Genomic DNA, 27,249 nt, shown 5'->3' with positions numbered 1-27,249 from the left:
GGTTATTTTCCTTAGAACAAAGAAGGCTGAGAGGTGACTTGATTGAGGTGTACAAAATTATGAGAGGAATAGATAGAGTGGACAGGATAAAATTGTTTCCCCTGGTGGAGAATTCTAGAACCAGGGGACATAGATTCAAGATAAGTGGCAGAAGGTGTAGGGGGGACGTGAGGAAGAACTTTTACGCAGAGGGTAGTGGGTGTCTGGAATTCGCTGCCCAAGTTGGTGGTAGAGGCAGAAACTCTAAACTCTTTAAAAAAGTACCTGGATCTGCACCTTAAGTGCTGTAAGCTGCAGGGCTATGGGCCGGGTGCAGGAAGGTGGGATTAGAAAGGGCACCTGGGTGTCCTCGGGCTGGCATGGACAAGATGGGCCGAATGGCCTCCTTCTGTGCTGTAACTTTTCTATGGTTCTATGGTTCTAACATCGCTGTTTGTAAACCTTTATAATGGTTCCATGTAATTTGCTCTTGTTTTATCCATCCCATATCATTTTGTCAACTATTTTTATATTACCGAATGCAAATAAGCCTTCGTGTTCAGACATATATGGAGTTGACCAGGGATTAAGTTGGTAGTCTACTGCATTCGCTGCTCCCAATGCGGTCTCCTCTACATTGGAGAGACCAAACGCAGACTGGGTGACCGCTTTGCGGAACACCTTTGGTCTGTCCGCAAGCATGACCTGGACCTCCCTGTCGCTTACCATTTCAACACACCACCCTGCTCTCATGCCCACATGGCCGTCCTTGGCCATTCATTGTTTCATCTCCACCTTTTAGCCCATTTCGATCCCTTCCCCATACCCCTACTTAGGGTTTTTGTCACTTGCTCGTCCTGCTTTCTACCCTTAATGTCACCATTAGCACATTCCATAGCTAATATCACCACCATCAACACCCCTTTGTCCTTTTGTCTGTGACATCTTTGGCAATCTCTTCTTTGCCTCCACCTATCACTGGCCCTCTATCCAGCTCTGCCTGTCCCACCCCCCTCAATCAGTTTATATTTCATCTCATTTCTATTTTTCCTTAGTTCTGATGAAGAGTCAAAAGGACTCGAAATGTTAACAGTCTTCCTCTCCGCAGATGCTATCAGACCTGCTGAGTTTTTCCAGCTATTTTTGTTTTTGTTTCAGATTTCCAGCATCCGCAGTATTTTGCTTTTATTAAGTTGGTATTATTTATTATCATTGTCTCATAAAATGTAAGGGCTGCAGCCTGAGCCTTTGCACTGGTCCTCCCAAGGCAATTATTTCCCAATCATTAATTTCTTGCTCTGAAGTCGAATTTCGTTGTTGCTAACTGCAAAACAGACAAGAAATTTTTACAGCACTTAAAGCTCTGTGCTAATTGATAAAGAGCTTCCCTGTCTAATCCCACCTTCCTGCTCTAGGAATATAGCCCTGGAGGTCATGGCTCTTCAAGTTGACATCCAAATACTTTTTAAATATGGTGAGATTTTCTGCCTCTACCACCCTTTGAGACAATGAGTTCCATGTGCTTCACCCTCTGGCTGAAAAAATATGTTCCCTTCCCTCTAATCCTTCTACCAATTACTTCAAACTCATGCCCCCTGGCTTTTGACTCCTGCTAATGCAAATAAACCATTCCTATTTACTCTGTCCAGGCCCCTCATAATTTTTTCAATTTTTTCATGGGATGTGAGGATCACTAGCAAGGCCAGAATTTGTTGCTCCTCCCTAATTTCCCTTGAGAAGGCGGTGGTGAGCCACCTCCTTAAACTGCTGCAGTCCATTTGGTGTAGTTACACCTAGAGCATTGTTAGGAAGAGAGTTCCAGGATTTTGACCCAATGACAGTGAAGGAACAGCGATTTAGTTCCAAGCCAGGTTGGTGAGTGGCTTGGAGGGGAACTTGCAGGTGGTGGTGTTCCCATGCATCTGCTGCCCTTGACCTTCTAGGTGGTAGAGATTGTAGGTTTGAAAAGTACCGTTGAAGGAGCCTTGGTGAATTGCTGCAGTGCATCTTGTATATGGTACACACTGCTGCCATTGTGTTGGTGGTGGAGGGAGTGATTGTTTAAGATGATGGATGGAATGCCAGTCAAGCGGGCTGTTTTGTCCTGGATGCTGCCAAGCTTCTTCAGTGTTATTGGAGCTGCACTCATCCAGACAATTGAGGAGTATTCCATCACACTCCTGACTTGTGCCTTGTAGATGATGGACAGGCTTTGGGGAGTCAAGCGATGAGTTATTCACCTCAGAATTCCCAGCCTCTGACCTGTCCTTGAAGCCATAGTATTTGTATGGCTAGTCCAGTTCAACTTCTAGTCAGTGGTAACCCTCAGGACATTGACGGTGGGGTAAACGGTGGTGTAGTGGTAATGTCACTGGACTAGTAATCCAGAGGCCTAGGCTAATGCTCTAATGCATGGGTTCATATCCCACATGATGTTGATGGAATTTAAATTCAATTAATAAATCTGGAATTGAAAGCTAGTCTCAGTGAAAATATCATTGATTGTCGTAAAAATACATCTGGTTCACTAATATTCTTTAGGGAAGGAAATCTGCCATTCTTACTTGGCCTGACCTACGTGTGATCCCAGACCACAGCAATGTGGTTGGCTCTTAACCGCCCTCTGAAATGGCCTAACAAGCCACACAGTTCAAGGGCAATCAGGGAGGGGCAACAAATGCTGATCATGCCAGTGACCCCCACATCCCATGAAAGAATAAATAAAATCAACAATGATGGAGTAAATCGGGACAACCTATTTACCTTAGCAGAGGATGTGGAGGATTCAGTGTCGGCAATGCCTCAATTAAGTCACACCTTGGCCTCCCCTGTTTCAAGGAAAACAACCCAAGCCTATCCAATCTTTAGATAAAAGCAAAAACTGCAGATGCGGGAAATCTGAAACAAAAACAGAAAATGCTGGAAAAACTCAGCAGGTCTAATAGCATCTGTGGAGAGAAAAACAGAGTTAACGTTTCGAGTCTGTATGACTCTTCTTCAGAGCTAAAGAGAAGTAAAAATGTGATGAAATTTATACTGTTTAAGGGGGGGGTGGAGCAGGTGAAGTGGATAGAAGGCCAGCGATAGGTGGGGACAAAGGACAGATTGACAAAGGTGTCACGAACAAAAGGACAAAGGGGTTGTTAATGGCAGTGGTACTGACTAAAGGAGGTGCTGATGGTGGCATTAAGGTAAGAAAGCAGAATGTGATAATAGCTGGACAAGGGTAAGCATTCTGGAAAGAACAACATGAACAAGTGACAGATGGACCTTGTGGGGGGGAGGGGACTGTGGTAGGAAAAAAGATAGAAAATAGGATAAAAGGCGGGGATAAAACAATGAATGAAAATGAAAATAAATACAAATAAAAATAAGTGGATAAAAAATTTAAAAATATAAATGAATATTGAAAAAATGGGATAAAAACGGGTGAGAATGGAGGAGAGAGACTCCCCCAACCCACCTCCACAAGGGCCATCTGGCACTTGTTCATGTGGACGGTGGTGGGGATAAAACAAGGAATAAATGAAAATAAATAAAAATAAAAATAAGTGGATAAAAATAAAAACTAAACATTACAAAATAAAAATAAAAATGAATATTGAAAAGGGGGATAAAAAAGAGTGAGGATAGAGGAGAGAGTTTATGGTCTGAAGTTGTTGAATTCAATATTCAGCCCGGAAGGCTGTAAAGTGCCTAGTCGGAAGATGAGGTGCTGTTCCTCCAGTTTGTGTTGAGCTTCACTGGAACAATGCAGCAGGCCAAGGACGGACATGTGGGCAAGAGAGCAGGGTGGAGTGTTGAAATGGCAAGCGACAGGGAGGTTTGGGGACCACTAGTCTTGTATGCAGTTCATAACCCTCCCTGTTCTTACTCAATGCCCCAGCTAATAAAGCATGCTTTATGCCTCTTTAACTACCTTAACCATCTCTCCTGCAACCTTTAAGGACCTGTGGACTCCAAGCATCTTCTGTTCCCCCATACCACTCAGTATCCTCCCTTTTATTGTGCATTTCCTTACCTTGCTGTGCCTCCCAAAATGCAATACCTCACATCTCTGGGGATTGAATTCAATTTTCCACTTTCCTGCCTCACTAACCAGACCATTTATATTTTCCTCAACCACACGGCAAACTTTTTTTTACCATGCGCCTCCTAGATTTCAGCCCGAATCATTACATCTGCAGCAAGGAGCGAAATCAAAAGGAGCTCTGGGCTATTTAAACCGAAGTTTCCTGCGATAATTCAGTCTTCAGCTCCTGAATGTGTTGGAAGGAGTCGGGAAGTAATTCCCATTGCGAATTTTAAGTGAGCTGGTCTCGACTGAGCAGCTCAGCGCCACATTGTACGGTACAGTTTGAAGGTTTTTGTCCGGCAGGTAAGATTGTAGCTCCTTCCCTTTTGCTTACTTTAAGGACATTTGTCAAATATCAAAGTTTGGCTCATGTTTAATTTTAAAGACCCAGACCCATTAAATACAAGGCTAATTTGTTTTAAAGTTATTCGTACGAGCTACACTTGCTGGAAGATCTTGATATTTATGCGTAGTTCACAGTTCTTTGGGTGGAGGAGTTGGCAAAACGTGACAGTCCACATTGATGGGGCTCGAGTGGATCATTGAGTATGAAACTGGTTCTGCAAGCATTGCTACCGGGAGTGCTAGTGCGAGGACGTGATTGTATGACTAATTCATGACAGCACCATCAGAACTGTTCAATTATTCTCCCCATGCCACAGAGATTCCAATGTTGAGTTTGAACCCAAGTCTAAATAGTTGGGATTAGTCGGGAGTTGGACTGCACGGTAAACTGTGAACTTGAGGTGGTTCTCCCACCATTGAATTTACTAAACTTGCGAGTCTGAGCAGGACCATCCACCGGAGTTAGTCCTCCTGGCCCTTTCCCCCAACAGTCTGCTGCAAGTTTCCCATACAAGGTATCAAGGCGTTAACTATCAAGAGGAACAGTTTTATTTTATAATAACAAAATTGTGTACATATTATGCAAAATGTTGTGATCTTTGAGGCGTCAGACAGTTTTGTTCATTACTGGTTAACCTGGCTTCAAATTAATAGATTAAATTTCCATTAACAATATACACGAATTCCATTTAAATGTTCAGTCTTTGTATGCTGAAAACACACTACTGATTCAGAATTCCGTTTTAGTCTTCTATTTCATTAATTTCTTCTTCTGGAATGCGTTACAGGAAACCCATCTCTCCTGTTTCAATTCCGGCTTCAATTTTCACGTAAGAGCAACCCAGGAATGGGAGGGGTGAGACCAGAGAGCGAAGGAAATGCGAAATAAACTTCGGTGGGTGTGAAATGCATGCGGGTGAATTCACGGAACATGGCAAATAAACTTGGTGAGCTGCATGTACAAGTTACCACATATTGTGGCAATGACAAAAAAAAATCTGGCCCAAACAAGAACAGGAATGGGAAGTGAACATTCCGAGTGACAATGTATTCAAGATGAAAAGTAAACAAGAGGAGGGATTACATGGGACAGGATGTACAGTGTAGAAACAGGCCACTCTGCTAAACCGGTCCATGCTGGTGTTTATGCTCCACTCAAACCTCCTCCCATCTTTCCTCATATGAATCTACCATCATAACCCTCTATTCCCTTCTCCCTCATTTGCTCGCCTAAATTCCCCTTAAATGCATCTATACTATTCACTTAAATCACCCACTGAGGTAGTACATTTCACATTCTCATCACTCTCTCAGAAGTTTCTTCTGAATTTCCTATTGGATTTCTTGTAGAATATTTTATATTGACCACCTCTAGTTAAGCTTTTCCCCAAAAGAGGCAACATTCTCTCTGTATTCACTCTATCAAAACCTTTCATCATTTTAAAGAGGTCACCCCCTCACCTTTTTTTAAAAAAGAGAACCAGCCTGTCAGTCCTTTCCTGATATTTTTGGTATTATCCTTGTGTGAGGGGACGAAGACCTCACACTGTATAATTTTACAAAATAGATATAGGAACCCTCGTGGCTATTTCTAAAATTTTTAAAACTGGACAAAGACCTTTTAAAATGACTGAAGCTATGGGGGGGAATCGTCCCAGATTTGCACCAAGTCCGGTAGCGGGTGGGAAAAAGAATGTTTTAGCCGCTGGCCGCAATGGCGACTTTTTGTGCCGTATCATCCAAATCCCGCCTCATTAATTATACAAAAACAGGAAACATGCTATCTTGTTAGCAGGTGGCCTCTGAATTGCCTGCCATGCCATTACCTTGCCCCTTCCTCCTCCAGGTGCCATATCTAAACTGCAGCCGCCCACACAGTTCTCAATGCTTGCAGCCCAGGACTGCTCCAGTGAAAACATGGCCCTGAAAGCCAAGAAGAATTCAGTGATCCATCACTGGAATGCCTTATGGAGGCCCACCTTGATGTCCTCCACCCCCAATTCTGGCCGCAGGAGGTCCAGCAATCTCATCACTTCAGCTTGGGAGACAGTGGCAGTGGTGATCAGTGCCAACGCTGCACAGAAGAGGTTGGCCATCCAGTGCAGAAAGAGGATGAATGATCTCATCCGTGCTGCCAGGGTAAGGCAGCCATCTCATCGCTCTAAACTCACGCACTCACAAGGCCATCACACATTCACTGGCATCTCACTCACTGCCAGCTCAAGGGACATCACCACTCACTCTCTCACATACACCCTCACATCTCCAGCTGGCCTCATCTCCTCTCCTCAGTCCTCACCATCTTGCAGTCACTTGCATAGATTAACATGTGCCCCCACACACACCCTGGGATATCCCCTTCCCCAGTACAGCCTTCGCCCTGCAGCCTCCTCCCTTGCCTGAGGCCACCTCTCCCCCTTCCCTAAACAAGCCCTAGCCCTGCAGCCGTTGAAAAGCCACCCCCACTTTATGGCTGGTCTGGTAGGTAGCAACCTGCCTGTGAACCCCCCCTATAAGTGATGTGCTGCTGCCTGCGAAGCCTAGTGCTGATGAAGATGAATGCTGCCCAAAGTCAGGTAGGCCAACCTCAAAGTTCCAAGCCAAGTGCAGCTCGCCAGGTGCACGTCGCTTATGTGCAGTTGTAAAACATGTCAGCGTGCAATCATGCCAATGTGCTCGGACAATCAAGCATGGGATGATGACTCTGGTGAGCTGGGCTTATAATGATATGCAATGAAGTTCCTGACATGTGGCGGTGGGTAAGGTGGCCCGCCATTAATGGACGGAGCAGACAATCGCAAACTGGTTTCACAACGTCGTGAAACCGATTTTTGGTCTTCCCGCCATATTGTCCACTCATGCCCGCCATGATGCCCGACACCAATGGGCACAGAAAAGTTTTCCCAATGTCTACCTGTAGCCCTCGAACAAAGGGAGCTACCATGGCAGTATCAAAGAAACTTGCACCTTGTTATCTCTGAAAAGATACTAGCAACCCCAATGTGGGCTGCAAAGACCACATTCTAAGAGAACTATACAAAGGCCATCTGCATTTCATAACCCAGGTTGGTCAACCAAAATCTATTTATATAGGACAAAGACCCCTGCAACCTTCCTTTCAATTCTTAATGGTTGGCATATTCAACAATCTTGGGGACCCAGACGAGAAATGCACATCCCTTGCCAAAGACAATGTGGAGAGGTGGAAGTCATGTGACATGGACCTCTAATTTGTGAAACCAGTAATATTGCCCTATGGAACTGCAATGTCAGTCTGTGTTTTACCATCCTTGGAGCAGCCTCACAGAAAAGGGGCTCTGCCCAGGTTTGGACAGCTGGCCCTCATCTACACTGGTACTACTGGGAATTCTGTACCATCGCCTGCATGACGGATTCATCTCTGCATGCCCATCTCATCGTATGAAGTCAACGCCATGGGAAAAGTGAATTGTACAACATTGGCTTTCAGCCTGCCAACCTCCATGAAGGAATACCTCATTGGACTTGGACTTTGACTCTGACTTTGGAACACATGTGAAACTCCATTTCTTTTCTCTGTGGTCTCTGTACTGTAAATCTTTTTTTTCTCTATCCCTCTTTTATTGTAAGACTACAAAGGGGGGCAACATTGTGACCCCCCCCTCACCCCCCAGCATTTGGGTTTGCGCAAATAAACTAACCATTGCTGTGGGGTTATTAATAGAAATTGGATCATACCAAAACCGAGCAGTTGGGAATTACGCCACCACTCATAAAGGGGGAAGCAAATCAAAATCATCTTTCTGTTTACGAATGGCTGGTGAAAGGAGAAATTAGTGCTGTTTAAATTAACTCCCCTCCTGTCTGTAAAACTTGTGAATCTTCTCTGCACACTCCCCAGTGCCTCTATATTCTTTTTTATAAATAGATGACTAGAATTGCATGCAATATTCTAAATGTGGTATAACCAAAGTTTGATACAGATTTAACATAACTTCCCTACTTTTCAATTCTATCTTTTGAGAAGGATAGAAATAAATAGTGCTTGCTTTGCTTTTTTATGGCTTTGCTAACCAGTGGTGAAACTTCTAGTGATTGATGTATTTGTTGTGCGAGATCCTTTTGTTCCTCTACCCAACATAGTGACCTCCCTATTCTTCCTACTAAAATGTACTACCTCACATTTATGTGTTGAACTTCATTTGCCAATTACTGGGGAACGGGAATGGTTTGTTAGTTCCTTGCCTACTGCCCTATGAACCCATACACGGTTCCTCACCAACCCCACGGTAATCTTTAACATATTTGCTTACCTACCAGCAACTGGAAGGAGAGAAGGGCTTCACAGTCATCAGTGGTGCAGGGTGAACTGTTATGGTAACCACTGGTTAACCTATCTCCCTGTTGAGCGAATGAGTGAAAGATGGAACATATAAGGCCTCACACTCAGATTGGCACCAGGCCCAGCCCTCAATGCTTTCCTGCATTTGGCTTAGTAACCAAACATTTTTGGTATTAAGTTGTGTTTAAAAACGCAAACTTAGGATAAATTAAAAAATGGTAATGTGGCTAACTGCAGTGTTACAATTTAAACAGACACCACCCAGTCAAGAAATAACAAACCTAGAAGGTGTGTTAAAGGAACAGGAACAGATCACTCAGCACCTCACAATTAGCAAGCCATTGGTGTCACTTACACTGGGGCCAGGAGCACTGTGAGAGCTCCCTGATGCTTCAGGCAGCCGCTTCTCCTCCCTTTCAAGGTACATCTGTTCATTCCTTCTCACCTGAGGAGTCCGAGGACCTGGTGGTGATTCCAGATGCTCTCTCCCACTCCACTCCCCATTGCTATTTGAGGCTCATGGAGTTAGAAGCGGTATGTAGGTCCACGTTTATTTCCGGCCTTCACTCAGTGGTCTGCCTTTCCATGACGGTAGCCAATATCTCCTCAAAGGAGGCCATGTATGCATATGCTGGAGATGAGGCGCATGGGTGTGCAGAGCCTTTGGAATTTTTGCCAGATGTTCATTCACCTCCCCCTGTAGCTCCAGCATCTGCTTCCTTGCTGTTGACTCCAGAGGCATGTGATCAGCCTGTGCCTCAGCATTGCCAGGCCTTCCAGCACTCTCAGAGTGTCAGTGGCCTCAGCTGTTTGCATATGTCTGTGCAATGTATGGGGTAGCACCACCAGTCTTAACCCTTTTCTGGGAATCGCGGGCTGCTTTTTCCTGCAAGCATGCAAATAACAGCTGTCAGCTGCCTAACAAATATGCGCAAGTTGCCTATGGCTGCCTGCCTGACCGTCCATAATGGCCCCATGGGTACGTCTTTTGCATGCGGCCGCTGAGAAGCAGCAGTGCAAGAGTCACATGAGATGGGATGGGGCCATGCACTGATATGCTGCCATGCCTGCCAGTGCTGCTGCTGCCTGGCCCCGTTGCCAGGAACTGGGTTGGCATCCATTCATCATCCAGCTGACTCCCACGCTTCGCACATGTAAACCTCTAAGGCAAGTGCATTGTGGCGCACCTATCTTGGCAGATCTCATAAAGTCATTCACCCTATTGCGGCATTGCAGCCAGGTTTTAGGGATGATCCCACTGCTGCTGGCCTCCTCTGCAATCTCCATCCAAGCTTTCTTGGCTTGGTAGGCAGATCCCCTCCTCCCATCCCTGGGGAAAAGGATCTCCTGCTTTGCCTCAGCAGCCTGAGGAAAACCCGCAGATAAACATCGTTAAAGCAAGAGGCTACCCGGGGTCTTGCCTCTACTGTTGTTGCACCAACCTCCTCTCTGTTCCTGTCCCTTTCAGGCTTGTTTCTTGTTGCAACAAGTTAAAAGAATGCTGGCAGTCCTTTATAGATGGCACCAGAGTGCTATGATCTCACAGAGATAAAAACAAAAAACTGCGGATGCTGGAAATCCAAAACAAAAAATAAAAAATACCTGGAAAAACTCAGCAGGTCTGGCAGCATCGGCGGAGAGGAACACAGTTGACGTTTCGAGTCCTCATGACCCTTCAACAGAACTAAGTACAAATAGGAGAGGGGTGAAATATAAGCTGGTTTAAAGGTTGGGGGGGGGGGGGGGGGGTGGGTGCGGAGAGAAGGGGGGGGGTGCGTGGTTGTTGGGACAAGCAAGCAGTGATAGGAGGAGATAACCAAAAGATGTCACAGACAAAAGAACAAAGAGGTGTTGAAGGTGGTGAAATTATCTAAAAGAATGTGCTAATTAAGAATGGATAGCAGGCCAAGCAAGGTACAGATAGCTCTAGTGCGGGTGGGGTGAAATAAGACTAAAAGGGCATAAAAAGTATAGATTTAAAAATAATGGAAATAGGTGGGAAAAGAAAAATCTATATAAATTATTGGAAAAAACAAAAAGGAGTGGGAAGAAATGGAAAGGGGGTGGGGATGGAGGAGGGAGTTAAAGATCTAAAGTTGTTGAACTCAATATTCAGTCCGGAAGGCTGTAAAGTGCCTAGTCGGAAGATGAGGTGCTGTTCCTCCAGTTTGCATTGAGCTTCACTGGAACAATGCAGCAAGCCAAGGACAGACATGTGGGCAAGAGAGCAGGATGGAGTGTTAAAATGGCAAGCAACAGGGAGGTCTGGGTGATGCTTGCGGACAGACTGAAGGTGTTCTGCAAAGCGGTCATCCAATCTGCGTTTGGTCTCTCCAATGTAGAGGAAACCGCATTGGGAGCAACGAATGCAGTAGACTTAGTTCTGTTGAAGGGTTATGAGGACTTGAAACGTCAACTGTACTCTTCTCTGCCGATGCTGCCAGACCTGCTGAGTTTTTCCAGGTATTTTTTATTTTTTGCTGTGATCTCACGCTGGCTTTACACCTTAGTAGATGTTGCTTCTGCCTTCCAGCAATTAATTCAGTGGCTGCCACATAATTGTGCTTCCCAGGCTACCTCCTTCCCTATCCTGGCAAAAAAAATCAGTGTACTGTTCTGTCCTTGGCTAGAATGTCATCTTCTTTCCCTTCAGTAGCGTGAATAAGGGTTTAACAAATTTGTGAACTGTGGAATAAAGCTCCTCTGATACCTCACAAACTGAGAAATGATCTAAGTGCAGTCTGGTAGTATTAATCTCTGGATGATGTCCATTTTACATTTAGACGGGGTATGCCCTGCGATCAAGATTGAAATTTCCGTGAATGTAACCTGTTTCCACAACTGCATCTTTTTCTCACATTTTTATATTGAGTCTGGCTCACTTGAGTACCCTTAACAATTTGTTTAACAGAAGAGGCTGGGTTGTGGTGCAACTGCTATGGCAAGCAAGCCCAGGTGTAACTCTGACCTTTGAAGGTAAATTAAAATTTGTACTGGTTCTCCCTTCTGACAGGCATACTCCAAAACTTGTTTACAGTGTCCAGGGCTGAGAAATAGAGCCAGATGAAATTCATAACGCTGTAATCTACACTGAGAATGGGTTCTCACACGTCATTCCAGTTGGAGTTTTTTTAAACATAGGAGTTTCAGATTTGACTTTTTGAGAGCGGATTGCCTCTGTTTGTAATTTGTGTAGAAAATGAATGTGTTTGGGACATTAATAAATAAAAAAATCAAACTAAATAGGAGCATAAAATTGAGATAAGTATTTGCTTAAATCCATTGAAAAATTGTGTATTACGATACTGGCCGAAGACATATGGATTGCAAGCACAAATTTGTCTTATAGTTCTGTGAGGGCTCAATTTTCAATAAAAGCCTCAGTCTCAGAAAGTTTATCAATGCCTTCTGAAATTTGAATGAATTATATCCACTGCATTTCTAGTCATCGACTAATGTTGCCACTTACTGAAAAACCTCTAACAATTTCATGGAAAAGATTGTATGTTTCACTGCTTGTGCGAGTTGCATGGGTTCCATGTAATCAAGGAAATGCCTCACAAAAATGATAAAAGCCATATGAATTCACCACTGAAATTATCCACTCCCTCATTGGAGACTTATCCCCACAACAGGTGAAACCAAGTCCACAGCAGCAACGCGCACATTTGAATCAGTCAGAAATACAATTCTGTGTGCATGCCATGCATCACTTGCGTTTCCCTCCTGATTTTATTGTGCGAAACTTATATTTTCTAGCCATGCAAAACCTATGAAATTTGGCCAGAAATCTTGACTTATATAGCCCCTGTTCATGGGAAATGAACCACAGCTTCTGAAACAATCCTGGTACCTGCTAACTTCTGAGTTCTTCAAATCAGCATTGATAACATCACCTGAAGCATTTTACCCAAGGTGAATATTTAGTTCAACACTGGAAAAACTCAGCGGGTCTGACAGCATCTGTGGAGAGAAAAACAGAGTTAACGTTTCGAGTCCGTATGACTCTTCTTCAGAGCTCTGAAGGAGAGTCATACGGACTCGAAACATTAACTCTGTCTTTCTCTCCACAGATGCTGTCAGACCTGCTGAATTTTTCCAGCATTTTTTGTTTTTGTTTCAGATTTCCAACATCCGCAGTATTTTGCCTTTATCTTAGTGGATACTTAGTTACTTGGCCTAGAATTCTCAAGTCCATATCTCACTACAATTTTTGATTGTTTGGATGGCATAAGGTGTCATTCCGTTCTCGGGGCACACCTTTGTATTTATGGAAACTTAAAAATATTTCTCTGAATCTGGTTCCTCATTCATACCTTTTAAGAATCTTGTGTACCTCAGGTCCAGTTTTTCTTTGTTTGTTCACCAAGATATGGGTGCTACTAGCAAGGCCAGCTTTATTGCCCATTCTAACTGCCCACATGAAAGTGGTAGTGAACCACCTCCTTGAAGTGCTGCAGTCTATATTGTGAAGGTACACCTACACTGCTGTTGGGTATGGAGTTACAGGATTTTGTCCTAGCGACAATAAAGCAATGGTGATATATTTACAAGTTGGGATGGCATGTGTCATGTGGTGTTCCCATGCACCTGCTGTTCTTGCCCTTTAAGTGGTAGCAGTCAGTGGGTTGGAAGGTGTTGTTGAAGGAGCAATGGTAAAGTGAGTGAATGTTTAAGATGCTGGATGGGGTGCTGATCAAGTGGGTTGCTTTGTCCTGGATGGTGTTGAACTTCTCGAGTGTTGTTGGAGGTGGACTCATCCAGGCAATTAGAGTGTATTACATCACACTCCTGACGTGTGCCATGTAGGCGGTGGAAAGGCCGTTTAGAGCCAGAAAGTGAGTTACTCACCCAGAATATCTGTAGCTGTCCAGTTAAGTTTTTGATTAATGGTGGTCTTTTTTGTCCCCAGGGTATTGACAGTGGCGATTCATCGATGGTAATGCGCTTGCATGTCAAGGGGAGTTGATTTGATTTTCTTTTGTAAGAGATTGTCATTGCTTGTGGTGTAAATGTTACTTCCACTTAATCAGCCTAAGCCTGAATGTTGTCCAGGTAATGCTGCATGTGGACATGGAGTGCTTCTTATCAGAGGAAATGAAAGTGAAATTGAACACTGCAATCACCAGCAAACATTCCCATTTCTGATCTTAAGACGGATCTCTGGTTAAACCAGTTGTTCACCATAGACATTCAAATCTGCATTCCTTGAACTTAATGGTGTGCAGAGGGGGGTGGTAACAGGGGAATGACTCAGTGTGAGAGTATAAGTTTTATTGGGGAGAGGAAATCAAACATGGAGGAGAGGGCGTGATTGCGCAAATTGGTAACTGCATAGATTTTATGGGCAGTGAAGTGCTAAAAGACAGCTGAGAAGTTAAAAGTGCTCTTTTAAGTGACTTGAAAAGTTTTTTCCAGGGCTGGACACAGTAAGAAATGGAGAAGCAAGATGTTACTGCAGAAAGGTGCAAGGAAGTGATGGCCCTATTTGTAATTGAGACAATGGGTGTAGAGAGGCCACATGAAATGGTGAGGTCAAAGCAGTGGCCCTGAATATGGGTAGGAGAGTTTACATGGAGGGAGTGATTGAAGCAGGATCAGAGGCCAGTGAACTCCGAGGAGAGAAGTCAAGTTGAGTTTAGATGGAGGTTGAAGATGAGAAGTTGCTGACTGCAGAGACTGAGGGAGGAAAGCAGTGAAGATGTCTCAGTCAGAAACTTGGTTCTTGGGTGGGTGGGTAGAGAATAAGGATTTTAAAGAAGAACCAAGAAAAATGGAATAAGATGATGTACTCAATGGAGGAGAAGGGACTGGAGGAGTAATGGGGAGAAACCAAGGTGAGATCTGGGGCAGGACTCTCCCCCCGTTGGGGGTGAAGTTGAATGGCGGGCGCGCACAGTCGAGCCTCCAATTAGCACCCCCAATTGGGGGCGTGGCGCCATTTTACGTGGGTGGGCCAATTAAGGCCCGCCCAGTAAAAAGTCTGCAAGGAAGCGCTATGCGCTCCCTGTGTGGGCGGGCGGGGGGGGGGGGGGTGGGTGGGATTCCTTAAATCGAAAGTGCGCTCTTTTGCGCATGTGCACGAAAGAGCGCACATCTCCCTGAGGCTAAGTGCAGCCTCAGGGAGATCATCTGTTCTGTGACAAAAATTAAAAATAGAAAAAAGAAATTCCTGACATGACCCCTCATGTTGTCACATGAGTTGCGACATGTCCATAATTTTTACAAAAACTTTAATAAAATTTTTTTAAACCTACATGAAACCCCATCCCGCCAGTGGATGAGGTTTCATGCTTTTTCTAATTCCTGCCGGGGCTCCTGACCTACCCGCCAACCTTAAGGTTGGACGGGTAGGTCCATTAATTAGCTAAATGAGTCTGTCAATGGCCCCAATTGGCCATTGACAGGTCAGCGAGCGCACAGCTGATTTTGCTGCACCCTTGCCTACCGGAAAATTTAAATGGGGCGCGGTGACGTCGGAAGTTCCGCCTGACATCACTGCGCGTCATTTTAAGTGTCAGCGAGCTGCCCCCCCACCCTCCACTCTCACTCACCGACGGGAAAATCCTGTCCCTGGTGATAAGGGCTGCACCTGCACCTAGAGAATTTGGACTGGACAGATGGGTGAAGATATAAACAGGTGGAAAGCTTAATAAAGGAGAAAGTGTCATTCATGAGCCAATTGTTTTGCAACATCATGACCTTTGCAATCATTCACACTAAGATTATAAAATCTTGTTCACAAGCCAACGAATGTTCTGGAGGGAGATGTGGAGACTGGTGACTTACAGAGCATGCCATAATTGGAGACTAACCCTCTCACTCTTCTCCATTAATGGAAAAGGGCTAAGATTACAAAATAAATAAGTTATTCATAGGACTGTGTACTTTTTTGTAAACATTGACTTTCAACTTCTGTTAAAGGGAGCATTGAGACGATGTGATGCCATTAACTGGGTTGAAGTGACTGTGAATGTAAGTAAAGCATGTTGCATTCACAGCATTAAATCGAGGCAATGTGTAAGCATTTTTAACTTCTCGTCCATTTGCCATCATTAAAGTTAGTGGTTTGTTTCTACAGAACCATCTGATCGTGCAGATTTTCTCAAAGCAGAGAATGAGGAATACGAGCATCTTGGGGAATGGCTCATGTGAGGACATTGACGACTTCAAAACTTACATCTATGTACCAACGTATATCATCGTATTTATTTTTGGATTTATTGAGAACTTATTCTGTTTATATGTTTTTCTGAATTTATACAAGAGGAAGACGGCAACCAGCGTTGTCATGGCGAACCTGGCGATAGCAGATCTGCTCTTTGTGTGCACTTTGCCCTGGCGGGTACACTATTATTTGGAAGACAGCACTTGGAACCTTTCAGATTTCTGGTGTGCATTCATGTCTTATGCCCTGTACCTCAACATGTACTGCAGCATCTACTTTCTGACCCTGATGAGCATATTGCGCTACTTCGCTATAGTGCATCCAATTGAAGGTTTGAAGTATAGAAGTGTCAAATGTGTGCAAATCATATGCGTCTCAATATGGGTGTTTGTTGCAGTAGCAGCCAGTCCTTTTCTGAATCGGGGCAGTTACCCAGCTGAAAATAATGAAACAAAATGCTTTGACTACAGTGATGAGATTAACAGTAAAATATTTGCCATGAATGTTATTTCTCTAATCGTGGGTTGCATTATTCCCTTCTTTATTGTCACTTTCTGTTACACACTTGCTGTTAAGACCTTGCTAACCTCTAAGGTAAAGCATCACAAGAAAGGAAACGTCCTTAGAAAAGTGATTGCCATAATTATTATTGTAATGGTTATATTTCTAACCAGTTTTCTACCCTATCACATTCTACGAACCATCTACCTTGCCATCGAATCTAACACCGGAAATATATCCCAAGTCGTCTGTCCTATTCAGAAATCCGTGGTGATTACCCAGTGTGGTCTAGCAATCAATTCCTGTTTGAACCCCCTTTTATATTACTTTGCAGCAGAGAATTTCAGGAGCAAGTTAGGAACGATAGTCAAGAGCACATTTAAAGGCTCTCCTTCTGTAATGCATCAAACCTGAACCCATACTACAGTTCATTTGCACAACTAATTATTATTTATGACTGATGGGGGTGCAGGATTTCTCTTGTTCAGAATACAAAAGGTCAGGATCAAGTGAGATACTGTAGTTATTTTCCAACATTAAAGAATTTGACATTCAGACATGGCAGGTTTCACTTCAAAGAAAGCAGTAGCTTCTCATACAACCTTGTTTCTATTGAGTACAACTCCAGATGGAAGGATCGATCAAGTCCTTTTTGTCTTTTGAAGCATTAGAAGATTCCTCTCTTACATTGCTTTGTTCTAACATTGTATGTAGTTTTCTTGAAAACCCTTGCAGAACCCTTTATATGTTTTCCTTCACACCTGCTGTTTGAATCCTCCAGCCCCACAACTCTGCAAGATATCTGGCCTCTTGCACATCCCCAATTTTAATCACTCCACTGTTGCCAGCTATGTCTTCAGTTGCTTAGGTCCTAAGCCCTCCAATTCCCTCCCTAACTTTGCTGCCTTGCTTACCTCTGTTTCCTTCTTTAAGACACTCCTTAAAACCTACCTCTTTAACCAAGCTTTTGATCATCTGCCCTAACTTTACCTCATGTGGTTTGGTGTCAAATTTCATTTGATATCATTTCTGTAAGGCCCCTTGGAATGATTTTCTACGTTAAAGGTGTCAGTTGTTGTTGACCATAATACTGTACGTAACCTTATTTGAGTTATTTTCAATTCTAACACTCAAGAATTTCAGTTCTTCATACCTTTATTGCTATCTATTTCTACAACTATGTTTCTCATCAGTTCCTAAGGCCTTGTGTTTTACCAAGGCCCATTTTGCTGACATAATTTATTTATTGTCTCAGCAAGACTATATCCTGTTTGTAAGTACTAAACAAGATCAATGATCCTTTTTAAAACATGTCAATGGCCTAATTTCCTAGATCTTATCTTGATCATTCAAAGGCAGCTCACCACCACCTTCTCAAGAGCATTTTACTCTCGTGGAAAAATCGGTTGCCACCAGTTAGAACATCGAACCTGGCACAACTGGCTTCTACAGGAATAACTGGTTACAACTGGTTTTAACTGAAATAACTGGAGATTACAAGTGGGCACCAGGTGATATCCCTAATAGTCCAGTTGGATTTAATAGGGCAATTGGAATCTTATTGGAGCCAGTTGACTTGTCATGAGGACTTGAAACGTCAACTCTTTTCTTCTCCGCCGATGCTGCCAGACCTGCTGAGTTTTTCCAGGTAATTCTGTTTTTTGTTTTGGATTTCCAGCATCCGCAGTAGTTTTTTGTTTTTATCTCTATGTACAATGGAAAACCTGTTGTGATTCCACTTGCCCAGTTGACTTGGAATGTAACCGTTTCAAACTTACTGAGACCAGTTGGATTCTGCTGGAACAAGTTGACAGGCAAACTGCAACCAGTTGGAATTAAGTGGAGTCAACTGCCATGTGGCTGCTTCAATGATTCTTTGAACTGGAAACTGTACCAGTTGAAGCCAACTGGATTGACTTACACTAATGTCTTCAGGCAGTCTTTTCTCAGTACACATTTTCACATCAAGTTTGCAATGCGTTACAAAGAGCAAATGATATTTCTCACCTCACCTCACATATATGAATGCGTTACACAGATGCAAGTTTATTAATGCTATACATTTAACCATTTCAAGATTTCTGATTTTTTTTTTGAGTGCAGTCACACAAAAAGGATCACATAATGGCAAAACGTAAGCTGTTTTATATTGAAAACTTCTCAGGATAGCAAAAAAATTCAAAAGAATTTTTCTCAATGAGAAGCATGAAAAAAGCCATTTCGGGAGTAACCATTGGCATAAGTACCATAGTTGCCATGGTATAGTGTCAATTAGAACTCAGTGGTAGCATCCCTTACACCCAAAGGGATTAGGAAATTACCTCACATTCTTTAATAACCCCTGTCATGAATGGATAATGGTAGAACCTACAATGGCATCAATTAAGAAGATGAGTTGAAAAAGTGGCAGATGTAGCAAAACTCAAGAAAAACAATTACAAATGAATGTAAGAAATAAACAAATACAAGTTATGAAGATAAATGATGAACATTACAAATAAACATGCAAATACAATGGCGGAAGATAACCCCTTGCTGCACTTTCTCTCTGTGGGCCATCAGTTCCCCCTGACCGGTAATGGCCGCCACACGCCTGGCTCAGTACTTATGGGTGGGCAATGAATGCTGGCCTAGCCAGCAACACTCACATCCTGTGAAAGAAGTAACCGAGTGTTCCAAATATTTTTTAGCCTTCTTTAAAGACAGGTATTAGAAGTCCATTTAGGAAGGTCCAAAATCCTTCAGTGTGAATATTATAATGCATGAGCATCAGATTTAAAATCTGAACTGTGCTGCACTACTGGGCTGTAAACATCAGGGAAATCCCAGTTGAATCCCTGCCTTGTGAGTTAGCTAAACTCAATCATCATATTGGTGGTTGTACTAAATTCTCTCTAGGCAGTGGAGGGAGAAAATATTGTAAAGGTACCCATAGAGTCATTGTAGCATGGAACGAAGCCAGTGTGAAGCAATCCAATCCACCCAATCCCCCTATTTTTTCTTAGTAGTCCTGCAAGCTTATTTTTCCTCAAGTCCCTATCCAGTTTTGTTTTGAAATCATTGATTGGGTGGAATCATCTCAGATCCGCACAAAATGTGGTAGTGGGCGAAAATAAAGTAGCCTCTTTCCTTGCCTGAGACCACTTCTCCTCCGTCCCCAAGCGAGCACTAACCCTGCAGCCATTGGAAAGCCACCCTCCGCCTAACAGCAGGTCTGGTAGGTAGAGACCTGCCCGTGAGCCCCCCCTAAAAGTGATGTGGTGCTGCCTGCGAAGCCTGGCGCTGATGACCACGAGTACTGCCCGAAGCAAGGTAGGCAAACAAACCTCAAAGTCCCGAGTGAAGTGCAGCCCGCCAGGTGCACGTCGCTTATGTACAGTTGTGAAACACATCAGCGTGCAATCACACCGACATGCCCGATGATCCAGTGTGGGGGAATGATTCATGCGAGCAGGCCTTATAATAAGATGCTAAAGTATTGAAGTAAGGTTCCTGACGTGTGGTGGCAGGAAATGCGTGGAGCAGACAATCGCAAACTGGTTTCACAGCGGTGTGAAACTGTTATTTGGCTGTTTTGCCACGGTGTACACCCACCCCCCCTGCCCCCCATCTGTCATGATGCCCGATGCCAATGGGGCTGGAAATTCCAGTAATTGTCTCCATTCCTTCCATCCTCATAACTAGTGAGTCCCAGGTCATTACCACTTGCTACATTACAAAGTTCTTCCACACCTCTCTCTTGCATCTCTTGTTCAAAATCTTCAATCTGTGTCCTCTAGTCCTTGCGCCATCAACTAATGGAAACAGCTTTTCTACATCTTGTTTATCTAATCCTGTCATAATCCTGTACACCTCTATCAGATATCCCCTCAAATTCCTGTGCTCCAAGGGGAATGACCCCTACTTCTAACCTTGCAGCTAAATTCTCTCATTCCTGGAATTATTCTAGTAAATCTCCTCTGCACCCTCTCAAGAACCTTCTCATCCTACTGAAAATGTAGTGACCAGCACTGGATGCAATACTTTAATTGTGGCCTAACCAGAGTTTTATAAACCCCGTGACTTCAGTTGTAAATGTGTGTTAGTAGATGTATGAGATGCTACCCATATGGTTAAATAATCTGCCAGTAATCAGCCCCTATATTCACACACACACCAGAATTTTCCAAGCTCTTTTGAGACAAGCTGGGAGGAAGGAAGGCTGGCAAATAGTGCAGGAAGATGTCAGGGGTTAAGGGTGCCTGACCTCTACCCGCTAACAGCGGCTATTGCCAAGGCTGGTTGTAGTTCTATTTTGCCAGCAGCGGGAAAGTTGGTGGCTCAGGCACCTGCCGGGAGGCTAACTGAGCCGCTTAAAGTGGCCAATTAAGGACCACTTCCTGGCGTTGTGAGGGCGTGTCACTGCATGGACAGATTGCCAGGTGAAATCTGGCAGCCTCCCAGCGCACTCCTTCATGGGGTCTCTCAGCAGCAATGCCTACCCTCACAGCAATGACCATTCTCCCCTCCCCCAGATCTCCAGGCTTGCCCCACTTCCTGTTCTTCGAGGGCGCCGAGCCATTAAGCCACCCTCTCCCTGGCATCGCAGCCTTGGCAATAGCCACTGTTAGCTGTGGCGCTACTGAGCAGTCAGCCCTCTGATTGGGTCGGCAGCTCTTAGGGCACACTTAATTGGATGGCGACCGCTGGCAATGTGTTACCCCTGGATCCTGCTGCCCACCGAAGCAGGGCTGTCTTCTACTTTTGACCCTAGTGGGGGGATGCAAAACTTCTGATGTTTCAACAAAATTCAGCCCAAGGAAGAAGCATTTCGGCAGCCTACACCAGGCTGCTAATGCTGTTAAAATTGTACCCCAGTGTAGGTAATTTCTTTGTGGTAGGATTAAGAGAAAATTGTATAACAGAAACTGAAGAATTTCACATTTATTCACAAATATGCACATTTACCTTATTTGGGTTCAGAGGTGTCTACACAATTAAAGTGCAAGTTGATGGAATCAGTCACATCAGGAAGTCCCATATCACTTCATGAATGGATTATCTTTTGAAGTGTAATCACTGGTGTAATGTTGGGAAATGCACAGCAAGATACAGTTAGGAGATCAATGAACTTTATAAATGATCTGTTTGCTTTTACTGATGCTGGCTATGGGGAAAATATTAGCAAGTCAGTCTTCTCTTTAAATAGTACCATGGGATCTTTGATGTCCATCTGAGGGGGCAGACATGACCTCAGTTTAACATCTCACCCAAAAGATGGTACCACTGAAATGTCACCCTAAATTATGCACTCAACTCTCAAGTGGACCTTATGGTTCTGATGCAGAAGTACAACCACTTGAGCGAAGTCTAATACCCCAGATCTCTATGGATGTGCAACTATTCACCAACGCCATGGTAAATCACATATTTTATCTTATTGGCATATTTTGTAGAAGTTGCTTTGAAACCGAGCACTACAACCAAGCCAGTTCCAAGCACCATTCATCTATAACTCCTTGTAAGTCAGACTTGGCCCTTACCCCTCAATGTAATGCTGACAAATCTGAAAACAGGATTGTGATAGAGTGGGCTAAAATTTTGGGTCATCAATAACAATGGCAATTGAACTAATACCTGAGAATGATGTGTTGTAATTAGGTCAGAGAGGGCTGTGGAATGGTTTCAGAACAAGTGTGAGAAGGATGAATTCAGTTCATGGTCATATCACGTAGCTTGGTGGTGAGTCACTCAGCAAATCACAGCTAGATGATATGTGCAAAGGAAGTGCATTAAATTCAAATTAGATGGAACTGATTGAGGTGTTTGAAATGTTTTATCATGAGGTGGTTCCATGGGATCACAGGAGTAAATTACAATGGGATAGTAACTATGATAGTGTCTGAGAAATGGCTCAATGGTTTGGATTAGCGCAATAAGCAAATGACATAGGTCTAAGCGGCATGTTCTTCAATGTAAAAACAGAATTACCTGGAAAAACTCAGCAGGTCTGGCAGCATTGGCGGAGAAGAAATCAGTTAACGTTTTGAGCCTTCATGGCCCTTCGGCAGAACTGAAGCATAGTTAGAAGAAGGGAGAAATATAAATTGGTTTAAGGTTGGGGGGCGGGGGGGGGGGGGGGTGGTGGTGGGGGGAGAGAGAGACATTGAGGGTGTGGTGATTGTGGAGATGAGCAGATAATCAAAAGATGTCACAGACAAAAGGGTCAAAGAGGTGTTTTGTCTGAGAAAAGTGCTAATTAAGAATGGAGGACAGGATATTCAAAGTACAGCTCTAGTGGGGGTGGGGTGGAAAGGCTAACAAGGTTTTAGTTTAGATTTAAAAATAATGGAAATAGGTGGGGAAAGAAGAATCTATATAAATTATTGAAAAAAAAAGTGGGGAGGGGGTGGGAAACAGGGTGGGGATGGGGGGAGGGGGAGTTTAAGATCTAAAGTTGTTGAATTCAATATTCAGCCCGGAAGGCTGTAAAGTGCCTAGTCAGAAGATGAGGTGCTGTTCCTCCAGTTTGCATTGAGCCCAACGCAAACTGGAGGAACAGCACCTCATCTTCCGACTAGGCTTTACAGCCTTCCGGGCTGAATATTGAATTCAACAACTTTAGATCTTAAACTCCCTCCCCCCATCCCCACCCCGTTTCCCACCCCCCCCCCAACCCCCCCACCCCCCGCTTTTTTTCAATAATTTATATAGATTCTTCTTTCCCCTCCTATTTCCATTATTTTTAAATCTAAAACTAAAACCTTGTTAGCCTTTCCACCCCACCCCCACTAGAGCTGTACTTTGAATATCCTGTCCTCCATTCTTAATTAGCACTTTTCTCAGACAAAACACCTCTTTGACCCTTTTGTCTGTGACATCTTTTGATTATCTGCTCATCTCCACAATCACCACACCCTCAATGTCTCTCTTTCCCCCCACCAGCCCCCCCCCCACCCCCCCCACCTTAAACCAATTTATATTTCTCCCTTCTTCTAACTATGCTTCAGTTCTGCCGAAGGGCCATGAAGGCTCGAAACGTCAACTCTTTTCTTCTCCGCCGATGCTGCCAGACCTGCTGAGTTTTTCCAGGTAATTCTGTTTTTGTTTTGGATTTCCAGCATCCGCAGTAGCTTTTAGCTTTTTGTTTTTATGTTCTTCAATGTACCAGTTCAGATGATTCCTTAACAGCACTCTGGTCAATGTTTGAATTCATGCTAGCCAAACATTTGGTGATTTTGTCAGTTCATAGCATCCATTTGGGATACAAACTACCTCTCCTAAATGTGAATGTACCTAAATAACTTCCCCACAGCTTTCATTTCAGCATGAAGTTGATATTGGAAATGTGGGCACCTGGTGAAATCTACCAGCTAGATGAGATTGAGTAGGAGCCAATATAGATGATAGAGATAAAGAGGGAATCTCGGCAAATGTAACAGGTTAAAACATTTGAATGAATGAATTAATCGAATCAGCTATTTTGTACATAACACAATAAAATCATTAGATCCAGATAATGTTGCAATTTATGCACAAAATTCTAACTGTATGTGGATAAAATGTTATATTTGAGCATCATGCTTTTGACATGACTTCAGATGAGATGATATAAGGGTTGGTGGAGAATCATACTGATGGTAATGATTATAATTAGCAGTTTTACATTCAACTACTGAACTTGCTTTGTATTTATCTTTCCTTCTGCTTACGGTTTCACCCAATTGAATACAACTTCCTGTTGTCAATTGGGTTATCACAAAGCCTTGCATTTCACTAAGCAAAAGTCTTCCCAAAGCCTCCAAAAAGAACACCATTGTCTGGTTTTGCGCCATCACAGCCCAAGTGCCAACTTTGGCTCAGTCTTGGCCAATTAATGACTACTTAAGGGTCAATTGATTGGCTGGCAGCTCTCAGAGACGGGTCTTCCTTCCAGATGGTGGCAGAAGATCTACCCTGAATCAATTAACAGCCCGATGGCCATTAAATTAGCTTGGGGTTTCCTGGCCAAGTGCAAGTGGGCTTGCACCCAACTTTTAAGCCAAGGTTGGGGCCACTGGCTCCACTTAAAATTCAACACTCTGAGTGAGACGATTTTGGGTTCAAGCACATAATCTAGGTTGTCACTCAATGCAGTCATGAGGGACTGCTGCACTGTTGAAGGTGCTATCTTTCAGATGAGACATTAAATTAATGCATTATCTCCCTCTCAGATGAGTGTCAAAGATTGCATGGCACTATTTTGAAGATGAGCAGAAGAGTTCTCCTTCTACTTGGCCAACATTTAACTTTCAACTGACATCACTAAAACAGATTATCTGATCATTTATCTCATTGATGTTTGTGGGACCTTGCTTTGTGGAACTTGGCAACTACATTTCCAACATTAAAACAGTGACTACACTTCAAAAATACTTCACTGCATGTGAAGCGAAATCAGTCTGAAAGGATGTATATGTGCACATTCGTTTTGACTACGACTGGAAACCCTTATCAATGCTCTTGATACTTTGAGATTCAACTTTTCAAATACCTTCCTGGCTAGCATCTTAGTGTCCTTTCTCTGGAAACTCCAACTCCACCTCTGACATTCTGTCTCACACTTGCTCACCCATCATCTCTGACCTCATTGATCTCCAATGACCCTGTACACTAATACACCAAATTCAAAATCCTTGCCCCTGTTTACAGATCCCTCCATGGTTTTGCCTCACCTTATCTCTGCAATCTCCCTCAGCTATATGTCACAGCCCACATTCTAAGGTCCTCTGACACACTCCTATGCACCCCCTTGTTGTAGAGTTTTCAGGTGTATTGGCCCCACTCTCTGTAGCTCTTTCTTAACACTACCTTCAGCTAATTCTCCTAAATCTTCCGTTGCTTGGCCTGTCTCTCTCCGATGTCTATCATCTTTTTCTTAATAGAGTTGTACTTACGCAACTCGTGTTATAATTGAGGAACTATTTAAAGACATAATTAAATCAGCTTTTGATGAAGATTGTATTTTGAATCACCAATATGCTCTTTCTCTCCCATCAGTTACTAAACTAGACAACATTCCAGATCAGGCAAGGAACCTGCTTCAGGGTATCTCCCAATGCTACTTTTGAAGCTGCATCATAGAGCTTTAGTCTTCCTAATAGGCAAAATTGACATTCCCTGCTTTATGTTTGTGAGCCTGTTAGTTCAAATGAGTCAGGAGCACACCAGATAAGAATTGTAAGCATAAATCCATGTTCCATGACTTTGCAATGCGGTATTCATCACTGACCCCCTTTGTATCCTGGATTGGTGTTTTGTTGGTGCCTGGTTCAGATCAATGTGCCGTGTTCCAATAATCCATTGGTTCTATCCTAGAATTTCCTTGTTCCAATTACTGTTGATGTTGCTCAAATATATCAATATGCTGTGTAACATATTTTATCTTACAAAATTGTCTTTTGTATATACCAAGTAAAGATTTTTCAATAGTTGAACCCTTTTGGAATATGGGGTTATGATAAGTATAAAAATATTTATTCCATAAGTATGGACTTTCATACCTGCACCTTGAATGCTACAATTATAAATTTGCATTTTTACTTTTATATTAAGTTTGCAATGTTATGAATCCATGAAGAAAACTTAAGTAAAAAAATATAATCAAAAGTTTTGTCTCCACAAACTTGAGTCTTACTAGAAGAACTGGATGAAGCTGTCCAATCTCTTCCCCTTATCATTTACATTTGTTATTGAATCTTGGCCCAGCAAGTGGAAGGAGGAAGTTTATCAAAGTGTTTCCTGAATTTAATTGCTTCAAGTGTAATTCTATGACACAGCTGTGACACAGACTCACCTCAGCATTGACATTAGACGTATGATGATTATTTGCCAAACTGCAAGCCTTTTTCATACAATCACCTGTGATGGCGGACTTCAGTTATGTGGAAAGATGAGGGAAGCTATTATTGAGGGAGTTATTGTGCAATGCACTGGCAAAGACTAGTAGAACCAGATTCAATGGTACATTTCAAAAGAGCTATGGCATAAGTGCAGGGGAGTGGGGCCAATTGGATAGCTTTTTCAAAGAGCAGGCATGGGCACAATAGGCCAAATGGCCGCCTTCTTTGCCGTAGTGTCCTAGAATCATAAGCAAACTATATTCATCCATGGCTTGCCTTCCAATTTCCAGCTGTCCAATGATGTGGCTCACTTATCACAAAACTTAGGCCCAAGAATATTATCACCAGCAGACACTCACTTGCTTTGTGCCTATTGACTCAAACCTTCCTCCAGTCCGAAAAGTATCCATTACTCATTACCCTCCTGTCACTCAGCCAATTTTGTATCCATGTGTCCATCCATCCAGTGACTCTTTTATTCCATGAATTATAGCTTTGCTCTGCTGTGCAGCACTGTATCAAATGCCTTTTGGAAGTCCATGTACACCACATCAACAGCATTGGTCTCATCATTCCTCTCTGTTACCTCTTCAAAAAACTCCAGCAAGTTGATTAAACACAATTTACCCATAACATGTCCATGCTGGCATTCCATAATTAACATGTATTAGTGACTATTAATTTTGTCCAAAATTATTGTTTCTAAAGCTTCCCCATCACTGTAGTTAACTAACTGGCCTGAAGTTGCTGGGCTTATGTTTGTGCCTTTCTTTTGAACAAGGGTATAACATTTGCAATTCTCCAGTCCCCTGGCACCAACCCTGAGTCTAAAGAAGACTGAAAAAATTTGGCCGCAGTCCATCTGCAATTTCCACTCTCACTTTCCTTATTGGATGCATCTCATCCGGTCCTGGTGCCTTATCAGCTTTAAGTAATTAAGTTACTTTGTTACTTTATCTGATCAAATACCACCTCTTATCAATTTTAAACTCTTCAAGTG

General features: G+C 43.2%; 1 protein-coding gene across 2 annotated transcripts in view; it reads left to right on the top strand.

Moving 5' to 3' along the window:
• Nucleotides 1–4,173: 4,173 nt before the first annotated feature.
• The window catches only part of LOC144691401 (cysteinyl leukotriene receptor 1-like), a 33,099-nt gene continuing 10,023 nt past the window's right edge, over nt 4,174–27,249 (top strand). The window contains exons 1-2 of one of the 2 annotated variants that reach the window (XM_078559460.1): nt 4,174–4,357; nt 15,802–17,964. In XM_078559460.1, coding sequence (XP_078415586.1) covers nt 15,838–16,803 — 966 coding nt within the window. In that variant the 5' untranslated portion in view covers nt 4,174–4,357; nt 15,802–15,837 and the 3' untranslated portion in view covers nt 16,804–17,964. Of the gene's footprint in view, nt 4,358–15,801; nt 17,965–27,249 lie in introns of those variants that run through there. The other variant, XR_013579129.1, reaches the window with a different exon arrangement.

The sequence above is a fragment of the Cetorhinus maximus genome, chromosome 16, assembly GCF_964194155.1.
Source record: "Cetorhinus maximus chromosome 16, sCetMax3.hap1.1, whole genome shotgun sequence".
In the NCBI taxonomy this organism is placed as follows: Eukaryota; Metazoa; Chordata; class Chondrichthyes; order Lamniformes; family Cetorhinidae; genus Cetorhinus; species Cetorhinus maximus.
This window is presented reverse-complemented; position numbering and strand designations above follow the sequence as displayed.